Source organism: Agelaius tricolor, unplaced genomic scaffold (assembly GCF_023055355.1).
Source record: "Agelaius tricolor isolate 1412-34295 unplaced genomic scaffold, bAgeTri1.0.p SCAF_8, whole genome shotgun sequence".
NCBI classification, from domain to species: Eukaryota; Metazoa; Chordata; class Aves; order Passeriformes; family Icteridae; genus Agelaius; species Agelaius tricolor.
In genome coordinates, this window is record NW_027269268.1 from 22,141,793 (window position 1) to 22,160,838 (window position 19,046).

The 19,046-nt window shown below is 39.4% G+C and overlaps 1 protein-coding gene across 1 annotated transcript in view; it reads left to right on the top strand.

The window, feature by feature from the left end:
* The first annotated feature begins 6,722 nt into the window (after positions 1 to 6,722).
* GUCY1B1 (guanylate cyclase 1 soluble subunit beta 1) overlaps positions 6,723 to 19,046 on the top strand; it is a 41,907-nt gene continuing 29,583 nt past the window's right edge. The window contains exons 1-2 of the mRNA XM_071431941.1: positions 6,723 to 6,857; positions 7,104 to 7,177. Coding sequence (XP_071288042.1) covers positions 6,855 to 6,857; positions 7,104 to 7,177 — 77 coding nt within the window. The 5' untranslated portion in view covers positions 6,723 to 6,854. The remainder of the gene's footprint in view (positions 6,858 to 7,103; positions 7,178 to 19,046) is intronic.

Consider the following 19,046-nt stretch of genomic DNA (forward strand, 5'->3'; position numbering starts at 1 on the left):
TTCCAGTTAGACTGTATGGAATGGAAGCACACCAGCTTAAATCTCTGATCCTTATCTGAGGATGCAACGTGGGTGTGAGGTGCTATGGAAATGCCCATCACATGCTCGCTCTGAAGTTGCCAGGGGAATTTTCAGGTGAAAAGAGATGCTTTTAAACATCTGAACACATTTACAAAGATTAGTACTACTACAGTACAAACTTTTCTGTTGTGGCTGATGGAATATGAGTGGACAATCCTAAAGGCTTTGCCTGTGGAACTGGCAGAATAGAGTTAGTTAAGAGTTCTGAGTTTAGGATTCTGCCTCTGAATAGCAGATCCATCTGCCCAGAAATTCCTCTGTGCTGTACAGTTTGATCCCAACTACAGGCTGGAGAACTGCCCCACTTATGCACATACTACTACTCCCATTTGTATCAGGTATTATTATTATGACCTCTTCAGCTCCTGGGGTTTGGCATATCAAGCCATAAATGTCTCTTCAAACCACTAAATCAGATTTTGGTCTATTAGTATTTACAGGGAGCAATTTTATTAGACTAAGGTGCTATTTTGTTCATTTTCTGATCTTGACTGGTACATTTTGAAGCTCAATAAACAATTTAATCCTACTAGTTTTTGGTAGAAACTCATACATGTGGCATCAGAATCTTGAGAAAAGACGTTAAAAGATACTAGAATTAAGAATGTTTTAAAGACATATTTCAATTCAGATTTCCTATAAGGAGCATTTGAACAAAACTTGAACCATTGAATCCTTCCTCAGGTCTACTATATCCATCCAAGATGCTTAGAAATAGTTCTGTGGCACAAAAATGGAACCAGAAAACTTATTTTATATATATATAGACATATACATACACACATATATATACATATATACAGGCACATGTATTTGTAACACTTTGGACCCCTGTGTTTCAAGGAAACAAGAACTATGCAAATCTTGGAGACTGATCTTTCCAGTATTATATTGGTCAGATAGTTCTGTTCTATTGAGAGAAATACCCAGAGGTTACTAGCAGTCCTGTGTGGGTACCCCTGGATATAGAATCTGGGGGAGTATTTGACTCCTGACAGTTCAGTAGGCTTATGGTATTAAACCAGAAATTACTGAGGTCAGTATGAATCTATCCATCCCGGTTAAGAAATAAATAGACTTTTAAATAAAAAGGATTTATTTCACAGACCGAATGGAAAGTACGTTTAGGAGGGAATTTCCTTTTGTTCCTAGAAGACAACTATTGCTGACTGGATGAGGGCCATGCTCAAAGCCAAATTCCATATAAGTCTGTTATCAGATAGGATGTTCATCATGGCAGTTCTTGATAACCTTCCTTAGGTGACAGCCTTCCAGGAAGAATTCTGCTGAGGTGCTTTAGTGTGCACAGAAAGCAATCTACTTGAGTCTAAGGGAAGTAAACAGGATTTAGGCACATATTTAAGACAAAGATTCATGAAAGTGCTTTAAAATGTCCTTGTGTTCAGACGTGTTCTATAATAAATCCTTCATAAGTCCATTTAGCTTTAAACATAATTTAAGAATTTAGGTCTCACTGAAACTGTTCCTCTGTTTAAATTCTTTTGCAGAATAAATATGTATTTAACAAGGGACAAATATTTTAATTGATCTTTTCCCTTAGATCTAAAATATTCTTTTCACCTTTTAACTTATCATTTCATTTAAATGGAACAAAAGGAATCAGAAAGCTAATAAGCAAGTTGTTGAGATAAACAGAAGGAAGGCAATTTAGCTGACACAATACTTGGACATTTTGGAAGAAAATAATAGAGTTGTTTTTAAGTTGATCTCTTCTGTAGTATAGTGTATGATATTGTGAAAATGTTCAGAGACTATGGAATGCTATTTATATGAATATAAAAATACCTTAGTATTATGTCCAGAAACAGTTTTGTTATGTGTGAAACTTTATTTTATTAGTTCATGAAGATTCTGTGTAGCTGATTCCTGTTCACACTTACACTGTGTGATGGAAGATACATTTTTATCACTGCAGTTTCTTTGCCAAAGAAGTGTAAATGGCCCTTGAAATAAAAAGTGGGTCCTTTGAATCTTAGCACTGACATAGCTAAAGTGAAAGCTATACCAAAAGAATTCAATTAATTTTATTTCATTCAGGCATGACCTGATAAGATTTCAGGGGGATGTCGGAAAAATTTGCATTGCTGGTGTCAGAGGAAGTGCAATTAGTGTGGAGCTGATGCTTTCCTTCTCTCTGAACTACTGTGCAAAACCAGAGCAAAGGAAACTGACAGAACAGTGAAGCGCACAGATAATTGAGCCCCTGGGACAGATCTACTTCTTCCTGGGAAAACTGGTGAAGGCAGAATTGAGACCTCCCCCAGTTGATTTCTCCCATCATTTTCTTTGTAATCTTTCCAGAAACAGCTGCAATTAATAGGGGGCAAAATCGGTATTTCCAACCAAAGGCCAGCAGAATTAAGGGAATTGCTCTTGAATCTTGGCAAGGAGACCCTTTTTCAAACCCCACCCATCCTACAACCTACAGGCCACTCCATCTGCTAACATTTTTTTTAATGCCTGCCCATTGTTCTGCGAAAGCGGTGGGAGATTTGCTTCCTGCAACAGCAAAGACTTTTGTGGCTGTTTGCCATAGAGTGTACAAGGTACTGAGTTGCTTTCAAAGCTCTGCTCCAGTTTATCTTAAGTCAGCTTGGCAGAAACCAAATATAACTTTCTAAAATGAGAGCTAGGACTTGCTTTCCTGCCTCTAAAGTCTGCAAGGTGTGTGCCATAACAGTCTTTTGAGACTTCTAAAGCCACCTCTGATTGTGTGGCTGTTTACAACTGCATAGGAAGAAAATAATCAGATATAAGGTTTATTTGGTTTTGGTTTTATTTTAAATTTTCCAATCCTATTTGCATATGTTCACTGGCAGTCCTTTTCTGCAGAGCATGGAGGGAGAGTACAAGCTACTGTCTTAGGTTACTGACCATTGGTCTGATACTGAAACACAAATAAAAGAAGAAAGATAATCGATGAGTCTGGAACTTTTGCTATGTCCAGATGTAACAGTTTAAAGATACATATTCTTCAGAGCACAAGCAGTGGGATCTGAATGTTAAATATGCAGTTAGGGTGGAACATAATCTGGAAAGCCAGTCAAAGAAATAATAAACTGTGAAAGAATCTGAAATGAAGTAAACAACTTTATAAAAGTGTCTCATCTGCTTCGGCAGACTTTTGATGCTGAAAGCAAAGTCAAGCCAGTGGTTTCCTAATAGAAATGTAAATGAGCACATTGCTTTGCAGCCTCGTTATAAGATGGCCTTTGAAGATCTGTGCTAAAATTGCTTCTCATTTTTTGAGCAGTAGAAAATTACAATTTTTTGTGCTACTATGGCAAATGCATATCCTGCACACACAGCAGCACACAGTGGGGAAATAACTGAGAGAATACATGCAGTAGCATCCCAAGGATGTGAAAAGAGCTGGATTCAGACATAGAAACATTTCCACTCTTCTGATTTTTCAGCCCAAACAAAACCTGCCAAAGAAGTATCAAGGACAAAGGCATTCCCAGGGGCTTTGGACTACAAGCATGTGAAAATGAACAGAAATCTTTCCACTGATTGCAGAAAATGTTGGGGAAAATTCATACATATTATTAGTTCACTCTGCATGGCTAAGATTACATTCCTCTAACAGGAGGATGCTATAGAGCTCTCTGTTTCTCAAATGTACACATCTTACTGCATTACAGACCAGCATGGGAATATTTAGGGCTGGTTCATCATAGCTTGTCAATACCAGGACTGAAAAAAATGATGTAATGTATAGGAGAACACTGTATAGTGGTATAGTAGAAATAATGAGTCTTGCTGAAGTGAACTTACAAGGGTGTTTCTGCACCTGAGAAGTATTGTTATGACAATTCCAAATGTCAGGTCTCAGACCATAACTAGAAAATACCTATAGTATTTTCCATGTCAGTAAAGTGACTCCATCTTCAGCAAGTGGAATCCAGCAGTACCATATAAGGCAGTCTTTTTATTCAGGACTTCAGTAACAAAATAAACTGTAAAAGCAAAGTCCAAAGTAAAAAATGCAACTTATTAAAATACTTGCTTTGTTTTATAGTGCTTGTGCATTAACACAAACCATATTGAGCTGAATGTTACTGTGTCAGCATCTGCCCTTTCACACAACATAAAAGGATCCTATGCTACTTTCTGCTTTCATCAATCTCACCAAGAATTGCCAGATGAAGTCAGCATCTCAAATCAGGAAGAAACATGTTAAAATAAAACATGTATAACATGTACCTAGTGCATGAGGGTCACCAAATGGGAATTTGATTGTATGCTATAATGGAATAATTTATCTTATTGATATTTAGCCTCTCCTTCAGATGAAATGCAAATCTTCTTTCCAAAGACTCTTCACTGTGCAGGTATCTGGAATGGAAGCTTGTTCTTCTCAGCAAATCACTTGGTTGAATTCTTTAATTCAGCATCTTCTAAACGACACCTCTATTTTTGAAAACTAAATCAATGACTGCCTGCTTTTACTCTGACCATGCCATTTTCAATTCACATTTTACAAATCTCACCTTGTCTAGAACTTCCATTTGCATCATATTGGGTTAATCTCAAGAACAGCCTGTAAATGCAACCTACCAAGCCTGAAACAAATCAGAAAAAAGGCAATTTCATATTTATCTAAGGAATTTTGACCCTTGTAGATGTTAGCACTTTCAAAAAAGTGTCACTCAGGTACACAAAATCACCAGATAATCCACCTTCTGAAAACCATAACTAAAAATATTTTCATATAATCCCTCTAATACTTCATGAGCATGAGGGCTCACTCCATATACAAAGTGGATTCCTTTGAAACCTGTAAAGAATATCTTTTACACCTATTTTCCATACAGTCAACTTGTTTCCTGCCTGGGACATGCTGCCAGGAATTCCTTGACATTTGTATCCTCAAAACTCTTTTATAAGTGCTTGAAGGAGAAGACCAACCCCACTGGAGGGCAAAAGTCCCAGGTGTTGTCTTTTCATTACCAGCAGCAGGCACACAAAGATGTAACTACAACATTTGTATGGTAGGATGAGTTTTCCCATTTTCCCAAAATTCACTTCCTACAAAAAGTAAAAAGTAGATAGTGACCTGACACGTTCAAATCTTAGTTAACTGGTGACAACCCCTCTTTAGCTACAGCAAAGCACAGCCTTTGGTCTGGTTCCAACAGCATGATTTATTAAATTATCTTTGTTGCCAGTTTCCTGGAAATTGAAAAGATTTTTAGAGATTTACATCTCTTCAGTTTTTATTTGGTGTTCTACACAGAGATATTCAACCAGTAGTTTGGAACAGTTTGGTTAATTTATCTAAATATTTTCTTTCTCCCTTAAAATTAGCATATTACTTGTATGATTTTGACTGGTTATACTGAAGCTTTTGTTCTTGGTCATTCTTTTAAAAAACCTAAAATTGGTTTTCCCAGTAGATTTGGACTGTGTTAAGTAGAACTGATGACTATGCCTACAAAACCTAAAACTAGAGTTTGCTTCTGCTGTTCTTGGAATGTCTACTGAGATGATTTTGCTAAATTTCTAATGCCCATCCATTCGTGTCCTCACTTTTTAGAACTTTTAAAAGCTCTTAACACAGATTCAAAAGTTGACCAGGCAGTGGTTGAAATTTCAAAAGATTTTACATGCTGCCATTTTTAAACTTATTTACATGGAACCTCCAACATCAATGATTCATTTTTTTTAAGAACTGTGTGAACAGTTCAAATGTTAAACTTATTTTGCACTATTTTACTAAGGTCTGAACTTCTGTGATTTTACCTACATTTAGAATTGATCTGGTCTGACTAGTGTTTATGGCTTCATGTAGCAAGGTTTCTGCCCAAGAGCTACTACATTGGTAGTCCACTAGGTACTCATCTCCTTGTCCTCCTAGATAAACTAACTATATTTTTAGTATGTTGTGACTCTTCTTAAACAAGTTTTTAAAAGTTAGTGGTCTCCTTAAATTTTTTATTTCATACACTGGGGCCAGGTCTTTCGATTGTACAAAGGGCTTTAAAATATATGGTGCTGTATAATCTTTTTTTATTCCTTGTATATGACAGCATGATAGACTGTGTTATTTCCAAACTGGCCTCGGCATATTGTCTCTGCTCAAGACCTCCTGTTGTAAGGGTCATACCATACCTAGAGAACTGTCTAAGAATCCATGTTCAGGAGGTTAATGATACAGCACTGTATTTATTCACACTGACACATGAAAGGACTCAGAAACACACAAAAATTCCATTACTGAAAGCACTCATTATTATGCTTTTAACTTCGCTGGTCTTTGAGAAATGAATGCACAAGAGCAGAAATGTCTGGGATCACTTTGTCGCTCAGATTCTTCCCTTTTTTGTGGACATTTTTCATCCTAAAAACTAAGTGGTTGCATCGGTACAAGAAACAACTGAAGCATTCCTGCGAAGGCAGCCGATGCACGGGGAACTGTTCTATAGGTTCCCACGCAAGCACTGCGAGCAGGACGGCACTGCGAGCAGCACCGAGCCGGACCCGCGGCTCTGGGCCGGCCACGGGCAGCGGCCGCCCCTCAGCCCCGGGCGGCGCCGGCCGTGGCCCCCGCGCGGCCCTCGGCTCCCGCAGCCCCGCCTCCGCCTCTGATTGGTGGAGAGCGCGGCGGCCGCGCCCGCCATTGGCCCCTCGGGCAGCGGTCGCGCTCGCCATTGGCTGCCGGCGGGTGCCACTCGGGGCGGCGGCGGCCGGGGGAGGTGGTGAGGCGGCCGGGCCCATCCTCTGCTGGTGGCGGCGGCGGCGGCGGCACCATGGTGAGCTCCGCCGGGCCGCCCGCTCTGCCGGCACCGGGCCCGCGGTGGGAGGGAAGGGGCTGAATCCCCTTGGGAAGCGGGCAGCCGGGCCCCATAGCTTTGTTTCGGGGGAGATGGGTGATGTTATGGTGGGGTCGCTTCCCGGCGGGGTGATGGGCGGGGTGGGGTGGGATGCTGCGCGGCGGGGGAAGGGGCTACGCTGCCGCCCGGGGCCTGACCGTGCCACCGCCTCGTCCTGCCCCGCAGTACGGCTTCGTCAATCACGCCCTGGAGCTGCTCGTCATCCGCAACTACGGCCCCGCCGTCTGGGAGGACATCAAGTAAGTGTCTGTGCGCGTGTCTGCGCGCGTCCGTCCGTGTGTCTGTCTGTGGATGCGCGTCTGTGTGCGCGCCTTCCGCGGGGGCGCGCAGCTCCGGGAGCCGGGCCGGGTACCGGGTACCAGCGCTCCGTTTGCTGTGCCGGGCGGGTCTGCGGGCCGCAGGGGCCGGCAGCGGCACCGGCAGCGGCAGCGGTGCCCGCAGCTCTGCGGCCCGGCAGAGACACCCAGGACGCGGCTCCCAGACGTGACAAACCAGCGCGGCCCCTGCCGCACCTCGTCCCGCTCACGGCCTCCCTTAACGCCTCCAAAACCCGCCTCGATCCATCTTTCCCGGTGTCCAGGAGCCGCGGGGGATGGCAGTGAGCCCCGCGGTTCCCTCGGTTATAAGGAGTATGTGGCAGAAGTGCTGTCCTGGCATCAGGCCACCAGGTGAACCGCGCAACAGTTGCATCCCCGAAGGAACTAAGATACAGTGTTTGTTTAATAAACACTGTCTAAAAATAGTGTCAGGTTTTGGTAATGTCCTCAGCTCGAAATCAAAACAGTCACTGATTATTTAAGAGGATATGTATGTACATATGTAAGGATGTAAGTAGAAGAATGGTTTTTGGCTTCATTTCTTGAACCTGGTTTCTTGAGCCCAGCCCTTGCTTTTCTGGTGGTATAATGTTTTTCTAAGGAGCTGACTGCCTTCACTTTAAACCTTTGATCAGTTCTGGGCTTGCACTAAGAGTTTTAAACGAGTGTGCAAACAAAATTCTGTTTACCTTAAAAATAGTAGTATGAACCACTGGGCAAAACCACAACAAAAATTTTTGAAAGGTTGTAAAAAGCTTACAGAATTGTAGGCTTACTTTATCAGGCTTTTGGCAACATGTGGTCAGAAGAAATGGTTTAATATGATCTCTTGATAAGGCAGAAGTTGATTATCCAACTTGGAGAAAGTGATCCTCTTTCAGCTGGATGCCTTCTGTAGGCCTCTGTTGCATTTATTTTAATATGTCAGTGTTGATGTTGATTTTATAATATATTGCTGTTGTCTTAATACAGTTCAAAAGGCCAGTTTTGATTGCGAGATTTTTGTTACCATGACATATTTTTTTCATAAAATCGTTTGTTAAGAATGTGGTAACCTTGCACAGTACCATGAAATCAGAGAATCATAGAAATGTTCTCTGGAAGGGGCCTCTGGAGGTCATCTAGTCCAGTTTCTGTTCCAACCTGGATTGGTACTGGCAGTAGATCAGGGCTCAGCTATGACTTTAGTCTAGTCAAGTCTTTAAAATGACCAAAGGTGAGTCCACAGTTGTGGTTCAGCAGGCGTGCATTGTTCTGTTGATCCCTGACAGGTACTCTGTAAATTACTGTTTGCAAATACATTTCTTTGCATAGCACAGATGAACTTTTAGTGTACACCACAGAGTTTTGTGCTATAAGTGAGGCACTTATTTTCCTTACATACTGAACATTTCTAAACACAGTGATCTACTTTGAATTCCTGTTTTGATTCTTTAAAATGACATATATTAATTAAGAGGTGATAAAATAGTGACACGTGCATAATTTTCCATGAAAATTAAAATAAATAAAGAGAAGAAAAATATGTATAAAATAGGATGTTCACTATTTCTTGCCATGGTATCCCTTACCAAGATGCCTTTAAGTATCATGAACCACTTTTTGTCCAGATTACTCACTGAATATGTATTTGTATTTAAGATCAATCTACCAGAGAAGATACAGAGTATCATCTTCTAGCATAAGACCATACTGCAGACTGTCAGAGCACAGCCATAATTCCTGATGCATCCTGTCTCTTTAGATTTTGGAAACACCTGATGGAATACTGTAGATAACTAAAACCTATGAGGAATATTACTCATATAACATTTTGGAGAAATCTAATAGAAATATACAAAATACTTTTCTAAGGTCAGCTGTGATAATACAGGAAGCTGGTACCTCCTGTTTCTGCTTTTCAAATGAGAAACATTTGTGTCTGGTGGCAGCCCAGCAGGTAGGCTCTGTTGTTAGCTCACAAGAAGATGGCTCTCTGGAAGGAAACCAGCACGACAGCACCCAGCAGAAAATTGGAATGTGATCCCCAAGAAGAAGCCAATGCATTTGCAACAATCTCCATAGCTCCTTATGTGGAATTGGTCACCATGGGGTATTTATTCAGCAGGATTTCTCAGCTGTGTATCCTAGAGTTCAGAAACCAGTAAACCAGCCCTCACTGGAACACATTCTAGTGGCACTGATTTAGGGAATAGTAGTGTAGCTGGTAGCCAAGTGATGTTGATGAAAAACTTGGATGTTTTACCTTTTATAAGCTAATACAAACTTCTTGCAAAGGCTTTTTTTGTTAGAACTGCTAATCATTTAGGAAACAGCAAGAAAGTACAGAGCAGTGTTGTGGCGTGCTGAATTGGATCAGTTGAATCACAGATGACTGGAGAAATAATTATTGAAGTCAACAGTCCTTGGCTGTTTCAAAAAAACCCAAGAGGAACTTTTCACTCTTAGTAAGCTTGAATTTGCAATAGAACTTCAGCATTTTTGTGAAATAGAGAGATCTCTGGGTAGTTCAGTACAAAATTTCGTATCTAAACTTTTCTGGTTTTTTTTCAATATTGAGCTGGTCACATACTGCTGTTTTGTTCTCTCTGAAGTCAGCACAGAAGATGTGAATCAGCCCTGCAGAGTGGTGGGTTATGAGTGCTGAATGATTCTGAAATGCCAACAGGTGAATTTGTACTTAGTGTTGATAGAGGGGGAAAGAAAACATGAAACTAAATAAACTGAAGTAATGAAATATGGTCATTCTTCAAATAAAGTGAATTTTAGAAAGTTAAATGCTGAATTGAAAGGGTATTGTCCATCTGAAACATGGAAACTCTTTTGTAGCGTGTTCAGTCAAAAGAGGTGTTGAATGAAGTTCTTACATAGAGAATTTGGGTACCCAAATAGTTGAATTTGGTGTTCTTACAAGAGTGCTGTTTTCAGTGCCATCACTTACTGTACCTGAGTTAGCATGATGATTTCAAGTCTCTGTGCCTGATATTTTTTTCATTTTTCAGCATTATTGTAAAACCATGATCTCATCAGAAAAAGAGTCACTGTTTTTTAATGGCCCAGAGTGGAATTCTTGGGAAAGTTAGCCTCCATGTTATTTTCACCCACTTTAAAAAAAAAAGCATAACAAAACAAAATACTCCTTTACACATCAAATAATAAGGCACTAAGTTAATGGAAAAATTACAGTGTATACTTTGATATAGGGCTTGACTTTCCTAAAGAACTAGAATTGAAATGCTTGACACACAAAATGGTTCAAAGCCTTCTATTTCTGAACCAGCACTCTGGATCCCAAATAGGTTGAATTTAAAATAAGACTAAGAAAGCTGGCATATAAGTAATGAAAGTTAATCTTGATTTATGACGCCTTTCCTCATTTTCTCAACAGCAAAGTCTCAAAAATTTGCTTCTCCTTAGGGTTTTCTCTGACTGCCACTTGCAGAATTAAGAATTTGAACTAATAAACAGGGCTTTTGTTATGAAGCCCTAGAATCATTAGAGGATTTATCCAGCAAAGCTGGATGAGCAACAGGGAGTGAGAGGAAAGTCCTTCTGTAGCTTCTGAATTCTGCAGTAGCAGATGTTTCTTGGTGGAAAGTGAAGATGAGTTACAAGTAAAGCAACAGTTAACCTAGAACTGTTAACCACACTGTTGCTGAGAAAACAGTTTTCATTTGTTCCTTCCATACTTAAGAGAAAACCTCTTGTATCTCCTTTATTTTGTATTTGTTCCATCCAGAGGGCTGGTTTAGACTGTGTGGCCACCGTGGCCACCGTGTGGCTGGTTCTCAGGGTGGTTCTCAAGATTCCTTTGGCATTAGATATCTTCAAGTCCTCTGCAGCCAACATAAACTCCAAGTTGTCAGGCCTGGCCATTCCCACATACATGCAGTTCTGGGCTCATGTCTGTTTAAGGCCAAATTTGTACTGCTGGGTGATGTGGCAGTGTGTGCACACAATTGTAAGTAGTGCACATGGAATTACTGCCCATGTACCTGTCCAAAACAATGCAGAGAGATTACTCACATTGTCAAAATAAATAAAAATTTCCAGGGCTTAAGAAATTGTATTCCCTAGTATGTTTCTATGGCAGGCATGTTTTTATGGTGTGTGATAGTACATTTTTAAAGGAGGCCTCTACCATAAAATCTGAGCTCTTCTGCCACAGGTATCACTTATGGCTGAGCTGAACAGCCAATATATGTGAAATTCTGATCACTCCATTCAGCAGTTCTAAGGGTTTAATTGTGTGACAAGCATTGACAGGGATGTCTTCTTGAAACAGCTCCAGGTCAATATGTGGGAGCTAGAGCAGTATTGTCAGCAGGGAATACATACAGAGTCTTTTTTCCTGTGTTTCCCAGCACTATTCCTCTGTGTTTGATTAAATGAATACAGGATTTTCCCATGGGCTCCTAAATCTGAATTGAGGCCAGGTTAGATGCTCAAATTGTGACGCTTTCAAACATACTGCCAAGAAAATGAATGAGAACTCAGAAATCTAATAAAGAAATGCATTAAAATGCTTCATTACATGCCCGTAGAGTAAATTGATATTTTCCCCACACAGGTATATGAAATATCTGGATTTGGGAAATGAAATGGCACAGGCAGTCAGCCACTTCTGTTTTTATGGTAGAAGTCCCCACAAAAACATGTAGTGTGGAAAAACTAGAATGGAAGTTGAAACTCAATGTTTGCTAAAAGCAACTACATAGAGGTGAAAACACTTTTAATTTTGGTTCTGGAGAAGTGTTGAAACTTGCACAGTAGAAAAATAGGCATTTTTTGCCCCTTTGCTGTCTGTACCTTAGCATGGGGATATATAAATCAAGTAATAGTCTTACATCCCTGGTGCTCAGTGCTTAATGCAGAATTAAGGCATCTGCTCCCGCCTTTGCCCTGTTTTGTCCTTTGGAGGGGTTAGGATGGCATGTGCTGTCCACACTTTTTAGTGCCAAGAGTCCAGGTCTGGGGAGCCTTCTGGCCAGCACAGACTCTACAGGGACCCAGTGGTCTGGAAGTGCACACTGTGGAAGAGCAAAAGTCAATTGCTTGTCCTAGGAGGAAGGAAACTTCCCCCAAGTTTCACAGATTATCACCTACCAAGGCTCCAGGCTCTTTAGGGCTTTTTTTTTCCTGTAAATTTCCTGTTATGGTTAAAATGGTGAAACACTGAGCATTAAGTAATTGGCCTGGTGCAATGTGGAAAAGGAAATTGGAAAGCTCTGCTTGGTTTCAAATTGGGTTCAGCTGAAGTGGTAGAAGACTGTACCATTTGAGGAAGTGAAAGAAACTGCAGGGCCTGAAAATGAAAACTAAACAGACAGAAACTTCCACATCCTATTGGTGAAGGTTAACATAGGTCAGGCTCTAGTGACTTGGTGTGGCTTTTGCAGAGAAATGTAGGTGATTTAAGAGTACATATCATGGGGTAAATTGTCAAAGGCATTCCTAGAAGTTAGGTTTATTAGTAGTCTTGTATGTTGCCTGCTTAAGTCAGGAAAGGTAGATGCTTTTATTCATTTGCCTATCTAAAAATGGTACTCCACTGATTCCCCTAGCATTTAGATAATTAGGAACTCATGACAGGATGTGCTATTCTGATTAATTATATTTGTAATATACCTAGAATTTACCATTCTAAAATAGTAAATAATATAAATAAATAATATAAAATAAATAGTAAATGCCTTTAAGAAAATATTTTATAATTTTTTCAAGGAGATGGGCTTGTTTCCGGGGAGTTTCTCACAGCAAAAATTGTCCATTTTTATGCTACTTAAACAAAGTAAATAATAAAAAACTTCTTTAGCTGCAGAATGAAGGGCCTTGCTTGGCTTTCTGTGTCTCTATGCTGTGTTCAAAATGTCACTTTGGCAGAAATTTTTTTTCTTTTTATTAATATATCAAAACACAACTTATATTTGTTGACAAATCCTGTGAGAATCAAGATTTTGGCCTACTGCTATTGCTTAGCACAGTGTTTAGATGTAGTAATAGCTCCTGCTATAGTGTAGTTTGCCTTTTCAGAAACCTGGGAAAATATGCTTTAGTGAAAGACTCTTTTAACTTGCAATAGCAAGCTCTTAAAATTAGTGGGAATTTAGATACTTTGTAGGTCTGATGCTGGTAGGCTGTAAAGTCCATGAAAATTGTGTTTTCAGCATAAAAAGTGCTTAGTATCTTAAAAAACCAGAACCACTGATCACATACTGGGCACCCTAAGTGAATGAAACCTTTTTGATCTGTGGTGTTCTTGCCTATTTTAAATGGAAATGGTATAATTGGCCTCATGAGGTTGTTGGAGACCTAATTAATGCTTCTGCATGCAATTAGTGGAGATCAATTCCACAGGAAAACACATTAGAAAGGAATAATTCTCTCTTCAGAACTGGATTTGAAAACTGCTGTAAATCAATCCTGAGGTTATCAATTGAGGAATGGGATAAAACAAAGCACAAAATAGTTATGCATTAATGGAGTAGGATGTAGCCCCAGCACTGAGGGAGCTGGAAGCCTGGAGGAAAAGGAGCAGGTTTTGTGGGCTCATGGGTGTGGCTGGGATGCTGTGTCATAGGCTTGGGAACAGCCAGGGAAATGGTGCTTGGAGCAAACTGCTCTAATGGTGCTGAGTGGGCCTGAGTTCATCTTACCTGCTTTCACTAAACTGCAAAGAAAAATTCACCAGACACTTATGGCTCTTTGTGAGACATGTTTTATTTCTTTGTAATTGTTCTGGAAAGTGTTTTTCAAGTTTTGAGCTGACTGTAGTTTCTATTTATAGGGCAGCCCTTTAGAAAGCATGTAAAACAGTGCCATAGTCTGTAACAGTCTGTCTGCAGTGATAACAGCATCACTTCTGCTAGGAGAGAAGTTGGATAATCAACAGCTTAGAATGTAAAATTTTTGGAGAAAATCTATTTGTGTATGTAGGTACATATGCAAATAAATATTGATGTGCATGCCTATGTGTATGTGCATATTATGTCTACATAATCACCATGTGGCCTGGGCAATAAAAATGCAAACTAAACAGGAAATAAGAATCAAATATCTGTACAAAATGTGACTGGGGCACTTCAGTTAATAATCATCTGTAGTAGAAGCAAGTGACAAAGTCTTCCAGTTATCTTGGGTATTTCTTGTCAAGGGGTTGATTTGCAGGAGAACCTTGTTGCAAACCTCCTTGTAAATCTCTAGGTGTAGTTTTCGATGTGTCTCAGACTTCAATTTTATTTTATCCTATTAAAGCCTTCTTATTTATCCTATTAAAGCCTTTGGGATTTCTCCCATCAAAATGCTGGCTTTCCTGTTCCTTTCTTCTGTACTTCTCCCTCCAGGAACTGTAGAATTCTGGGTGGTGAACAGGTGAGTTATGGAGTGTACCTTGTAGACCCACATACATACCTGTGTGCTGCAGTGGTGGCAGTCAGTCCCTGTGAATCCTCTTTCCTTCTTTGTTGAATTTCTGGGACTTTGCTCAGTATTTCCCTTTCCCAGCCCACAGTTAATTACTGTAAAAAAATATTGCTTTACAGCTTACTTGAACTTACTGATTCTTTCATGCTCAGAAGTGTTGCAGACATACTGTGTTAATTATTTTACCTGTCTTGTCACAGTGAACACTGGTAAAAAAAATTGATTGTTTCACTAGAGTTTAGATTGTGAATCCATTCTTATTTTGGATCATGTCGTTCTTAGTTGTAAATAATTGCAGTGATCTGTTAAAAATCAACAAATTGGAGGATTTGCTGTCTCTTTCAGTACCATGTGGGTTTGTTTACCCAGTGCTGAAGGCAATGTTCTGTTCGACCAATCTCAACAATTTTGAAAAAAATACAGATTGCAAACAAATAGATATGGGAAAGACACTTTGGAAAGCCATTAGTGGTGAAATGACAATAGATGGTTTCTTTTAATCCATACCCCTTTTAACATTATTGACTTTTTATCCAGAAAACAACATTTATTTTTTGTTTCTGTTTTAAAGTACTTGTTTCATACTATTCCAAAGTTCTAATCAGTTGGTTTTTTTTTTAAAAGTGGTTCTGACTAAATTATTCTTCATGGGCAGGGAGGTTAATATTTACAAGCTTCATAGGGTCAGAACACTATAATTTCTGCTATTTCAGTTCCTCACAGCGGAAGGACCTGCTTGAAGGTCAGGAGTTAAACTAAGTGGATGCCAAATTATTTAATTCCTCTGGGAAAGAGCTGGCTAAAATGAAATACTGGCATGTTATGAAACTTGGTGTGAGTGTTCTTGCAGTATCTCTCAGGTACTTTGCAGTTTTCCCAGAATTAAGTGCTTTTAGATGTGCCAGGATAACAGGTGTTATAAACACATCATTCACTCTTGTTAATGAAATGCACAAAGGAGTATTTTGTAAATACCATTCTTTTTATTCCACTTGCGTAAAAGGAAGCAAAATAATACTGGCTTTATATTTTTAATAATATTTTTAGTGTTTGTAGTAGCAGCAAGGAACTTGTACTTTTGTTAACTGTATCTTCTAGTATTATCTTGTTTTGAAAACCTACATTAAACACTCCCGTATCCAGCCTGTAAAACTGGGAAATAGCTCAGAACTGTGAAGTCTATAAATACACCTATTTATTTTACCCAGAACATCATTTTCCTGGACAGATTCCCATTTTTATTTAATCTTGTAACTTAATATAATTTATGTTCTTCCCAGCTGGGTATTTTAAAATATCCTTGGACCATCCAAAACATGTACAAGCCTGTTTTCTTTTTTTCCTTTTCAGAATAGTGGCTCAATATTTTTAATAACTTTTAGTAAAACGTCTTTGTGAAATACATGAAAAAAAGACCCGAGACATTTTGAAAAAAACAACTGTCTGTGAAGTGATATGAGCAGTGAATTGGCCATTTCAATGTAAATGAGATGCAAAGGCAATGATTCTGGGTTCACAGATACCATCTTAGGTCTGCCCCATGTAATCCTGTTTAAGAGTGCTACTCTTGGAACGGAATTAAACTTGACTTGCTCCTATCTGTGAGATCAGAACCATGCTGTGTTTCCAAGTGCAGTGGAGTTATTTTGTCATTAAGATTGTTTTGACTGATCTCTTCAATTTAATGAGCACTTTTCCATCCTTGGTACACCAAGAATACTGAAGCACAATGGTGGCAAAAGTCCCAGCAGAAAAAATATGTATCATGGAAGAAGTCCTGGAGGTGGTCTTGGAACTAGCTGCTGTTTTTGGTGTGTTCAAGGTGACACACCCAGTGCACACACTTTGGGCTGAGTTTTGGTAGGAAGAGATCCAGTTGTGCTTTTGGGACAGTAGATGATGTCTTAAAGTGACATCAGCAGCTTCAAAGTAATAATGTTATATCACAGAGAAGCCTATGCATCTTTAGGATGCAAAATAATTGTTCTTAAAGTCTTCTACCATATTCTTTGTCAATATTTGCTGCATGCAAATGGGAAGGGTTCTTCTGTAAGAATTTCTTAAGATTCCAACTTTTTGACTGGCTACAGAGGCAGGATAGCAAGTATGACTTTATGGGAAAGAAAAGGTTTTGTCAGCAGCAATCTTCTTGTTTGTGATTTATGCAAATTCCCTTTAAGTACTACAGTCTGTCTGCAAAACTACATTAAAACTCACCTTGTGCAGAATGGGCTATGTATAAGTAAGACCAGCCTAATGTCACATCTTGCCCAGCTGTGTTGTCCGTAAAATGTCCAAAAATGGCAAAAGAAATCCTTTCTACATCAAACCTCTATGAGAAATAAAAATGTGTGCATCCTATGGTTTAAAAATTTGAAGTGCAGGATCTGTTCTGATTTTAAGAATAGTTCTTCTTGGAATGCTTTCCACACATAGTGTTTCAGCCATTTCTGTGAATTATTAACATCACCTTTGAACATTAGTAGTGTGTTTACAAATACTAAACTAATTGCACAATGGGAAAGATTCAAAGGGACCATTGTACACAGATGTATCACCTGTAATGCTGTTCTGTGCTGCTAAATCACCAGCAGTTTTGGGGGTGCTAGCATGACTGATGGAGGAAAGGCTGCTTTAAGACTTGATCCTGCTTCGATCTATTCAATAGGAATTTTTCCACTGATTTCAAGGCCAAATCTTTATGTGAAAAATAGCCTTTGTATAGCTGTTATTTTCCGTGGTGCAATGGTTAAGGTTCTTCTCTTGCCCAAGTAAACTGCCTCACATTAACCTGGATAATAGAAACATTCTGGAGGAAAACAAAAGCATTTTAGAAAAGTCTGTGCTGGAATCTTTGTTTCCCACAATTGAAATAGCTCTGTGTAATCATTCAGAATTAGTCTAGAGTAAATAAAAAGGGCTGCCAGACTGTAGAAGTTAGGGCAGGCATGTCATAGGATGTAAGTTTTGAACCATGAAACATCACATCTCGCGTGACAGGAATCAGTTTGGGAAGAGCTTTAAAATCCTGGGGTGTTTTAACATTTCGAACATAAATTTATAGGGGAGCAAAACCCACACTTTTGTCTCAATGAATGTCAATGAGACATTAATTGTAAATTCTGTTCTATTTGACTTGAAACTTATTTTGAAAGAACAGCCATATAAAAGTTAGAAGTTTGCTACTGTAATACTGCTTCTTCACTAAAGAAATAAGCAGGGCTTGGGAATTTGCCAGAGCTTGTTGCTTTTGGCTCATTTCCAGTCAAGTTCTTAAGAAAGCTACCAACATGTTATTGCTGTTAATGTCTTTGTGATCAAACACCACAGTCTGTAGAAAACATTAGAACTATGCTAATTTCCTCCCACAATTTTATCTGGTCAAAACCTGTAACTTAAGATTGCAGCAAAACATTTCAAGGGAAATGCCACAGTTTTTTTGGTTTGGTTTTTTTTTGTAAAGCTATGGATTGTGAAGTTTTCTCTAAAATGTGGTCAGCCAAATACAAATGTAAGGAATTACAGGTTATGGACAGCTGACCACAGCAGCTCTGCAAAGCTGAAAAAGCAGCCTCCCTCTTAACATTAATTCTAATTATGACACTATCATATATTTCTTCCTATCACCCTTGTTATAAAACCATTTCCTTAGCGTAAGTGCAGGCAGCTTTGAGAAATCAGGTAGGGTCAGGTAATGAACTGTGGCAACTGCAGCCTTGGGGAAACAATTTTAGGTGTTCACCTGAATGCCACTGCCCTGTTTCCTGGGCTGCTGGAGGTTAGTCATGGTCAGCCTCTGGTGCTGCCAGCTGTGAGGCTCTCTCAGACAAGTTCTTTGGAAACCCTTGCTGAAGGACCAGTGCCTCTGTAAAAGTAGGATTGCTTTCACTTTGCAGTGGCCATTTTGGATAAACTCACAGCAGCATTTTCCCATCACATATAGTCTTAAGAGTAGTACTCCAGAGAGAAAGACTTTTGGAAGCTCTCACTGCTGTTAGATTACTGAGGGAAGCAGAAGGGTTTCAGAAGCCTGTCCACAAGCACTGTGCCTGTGTGTGGTTTGTATGCAGAGCAACTTCTGTGAAAAGGTGATGGAGCAGACAGGGAAGTTCATCTAGCAGAAAAATAATACAGAAAAACAGATATCTAACTGAATTTCATTTCAGCTCAACACCTGTCTAAATTGCTGGGATGCACCAGCACAACAGAGCTCAGAAGTATGAAGGAATGGACCTGGAATGGAAGAAGAAAGTTCTGAAATTTAATAATTTTCAAGTATGCATCTTAAAAAGGCAGTTTATCTTTTGACACAGTCTTAGATTAGCCATTGTCATATTTACTATGTTTGTAGAACAAGCAAAGAAATTTT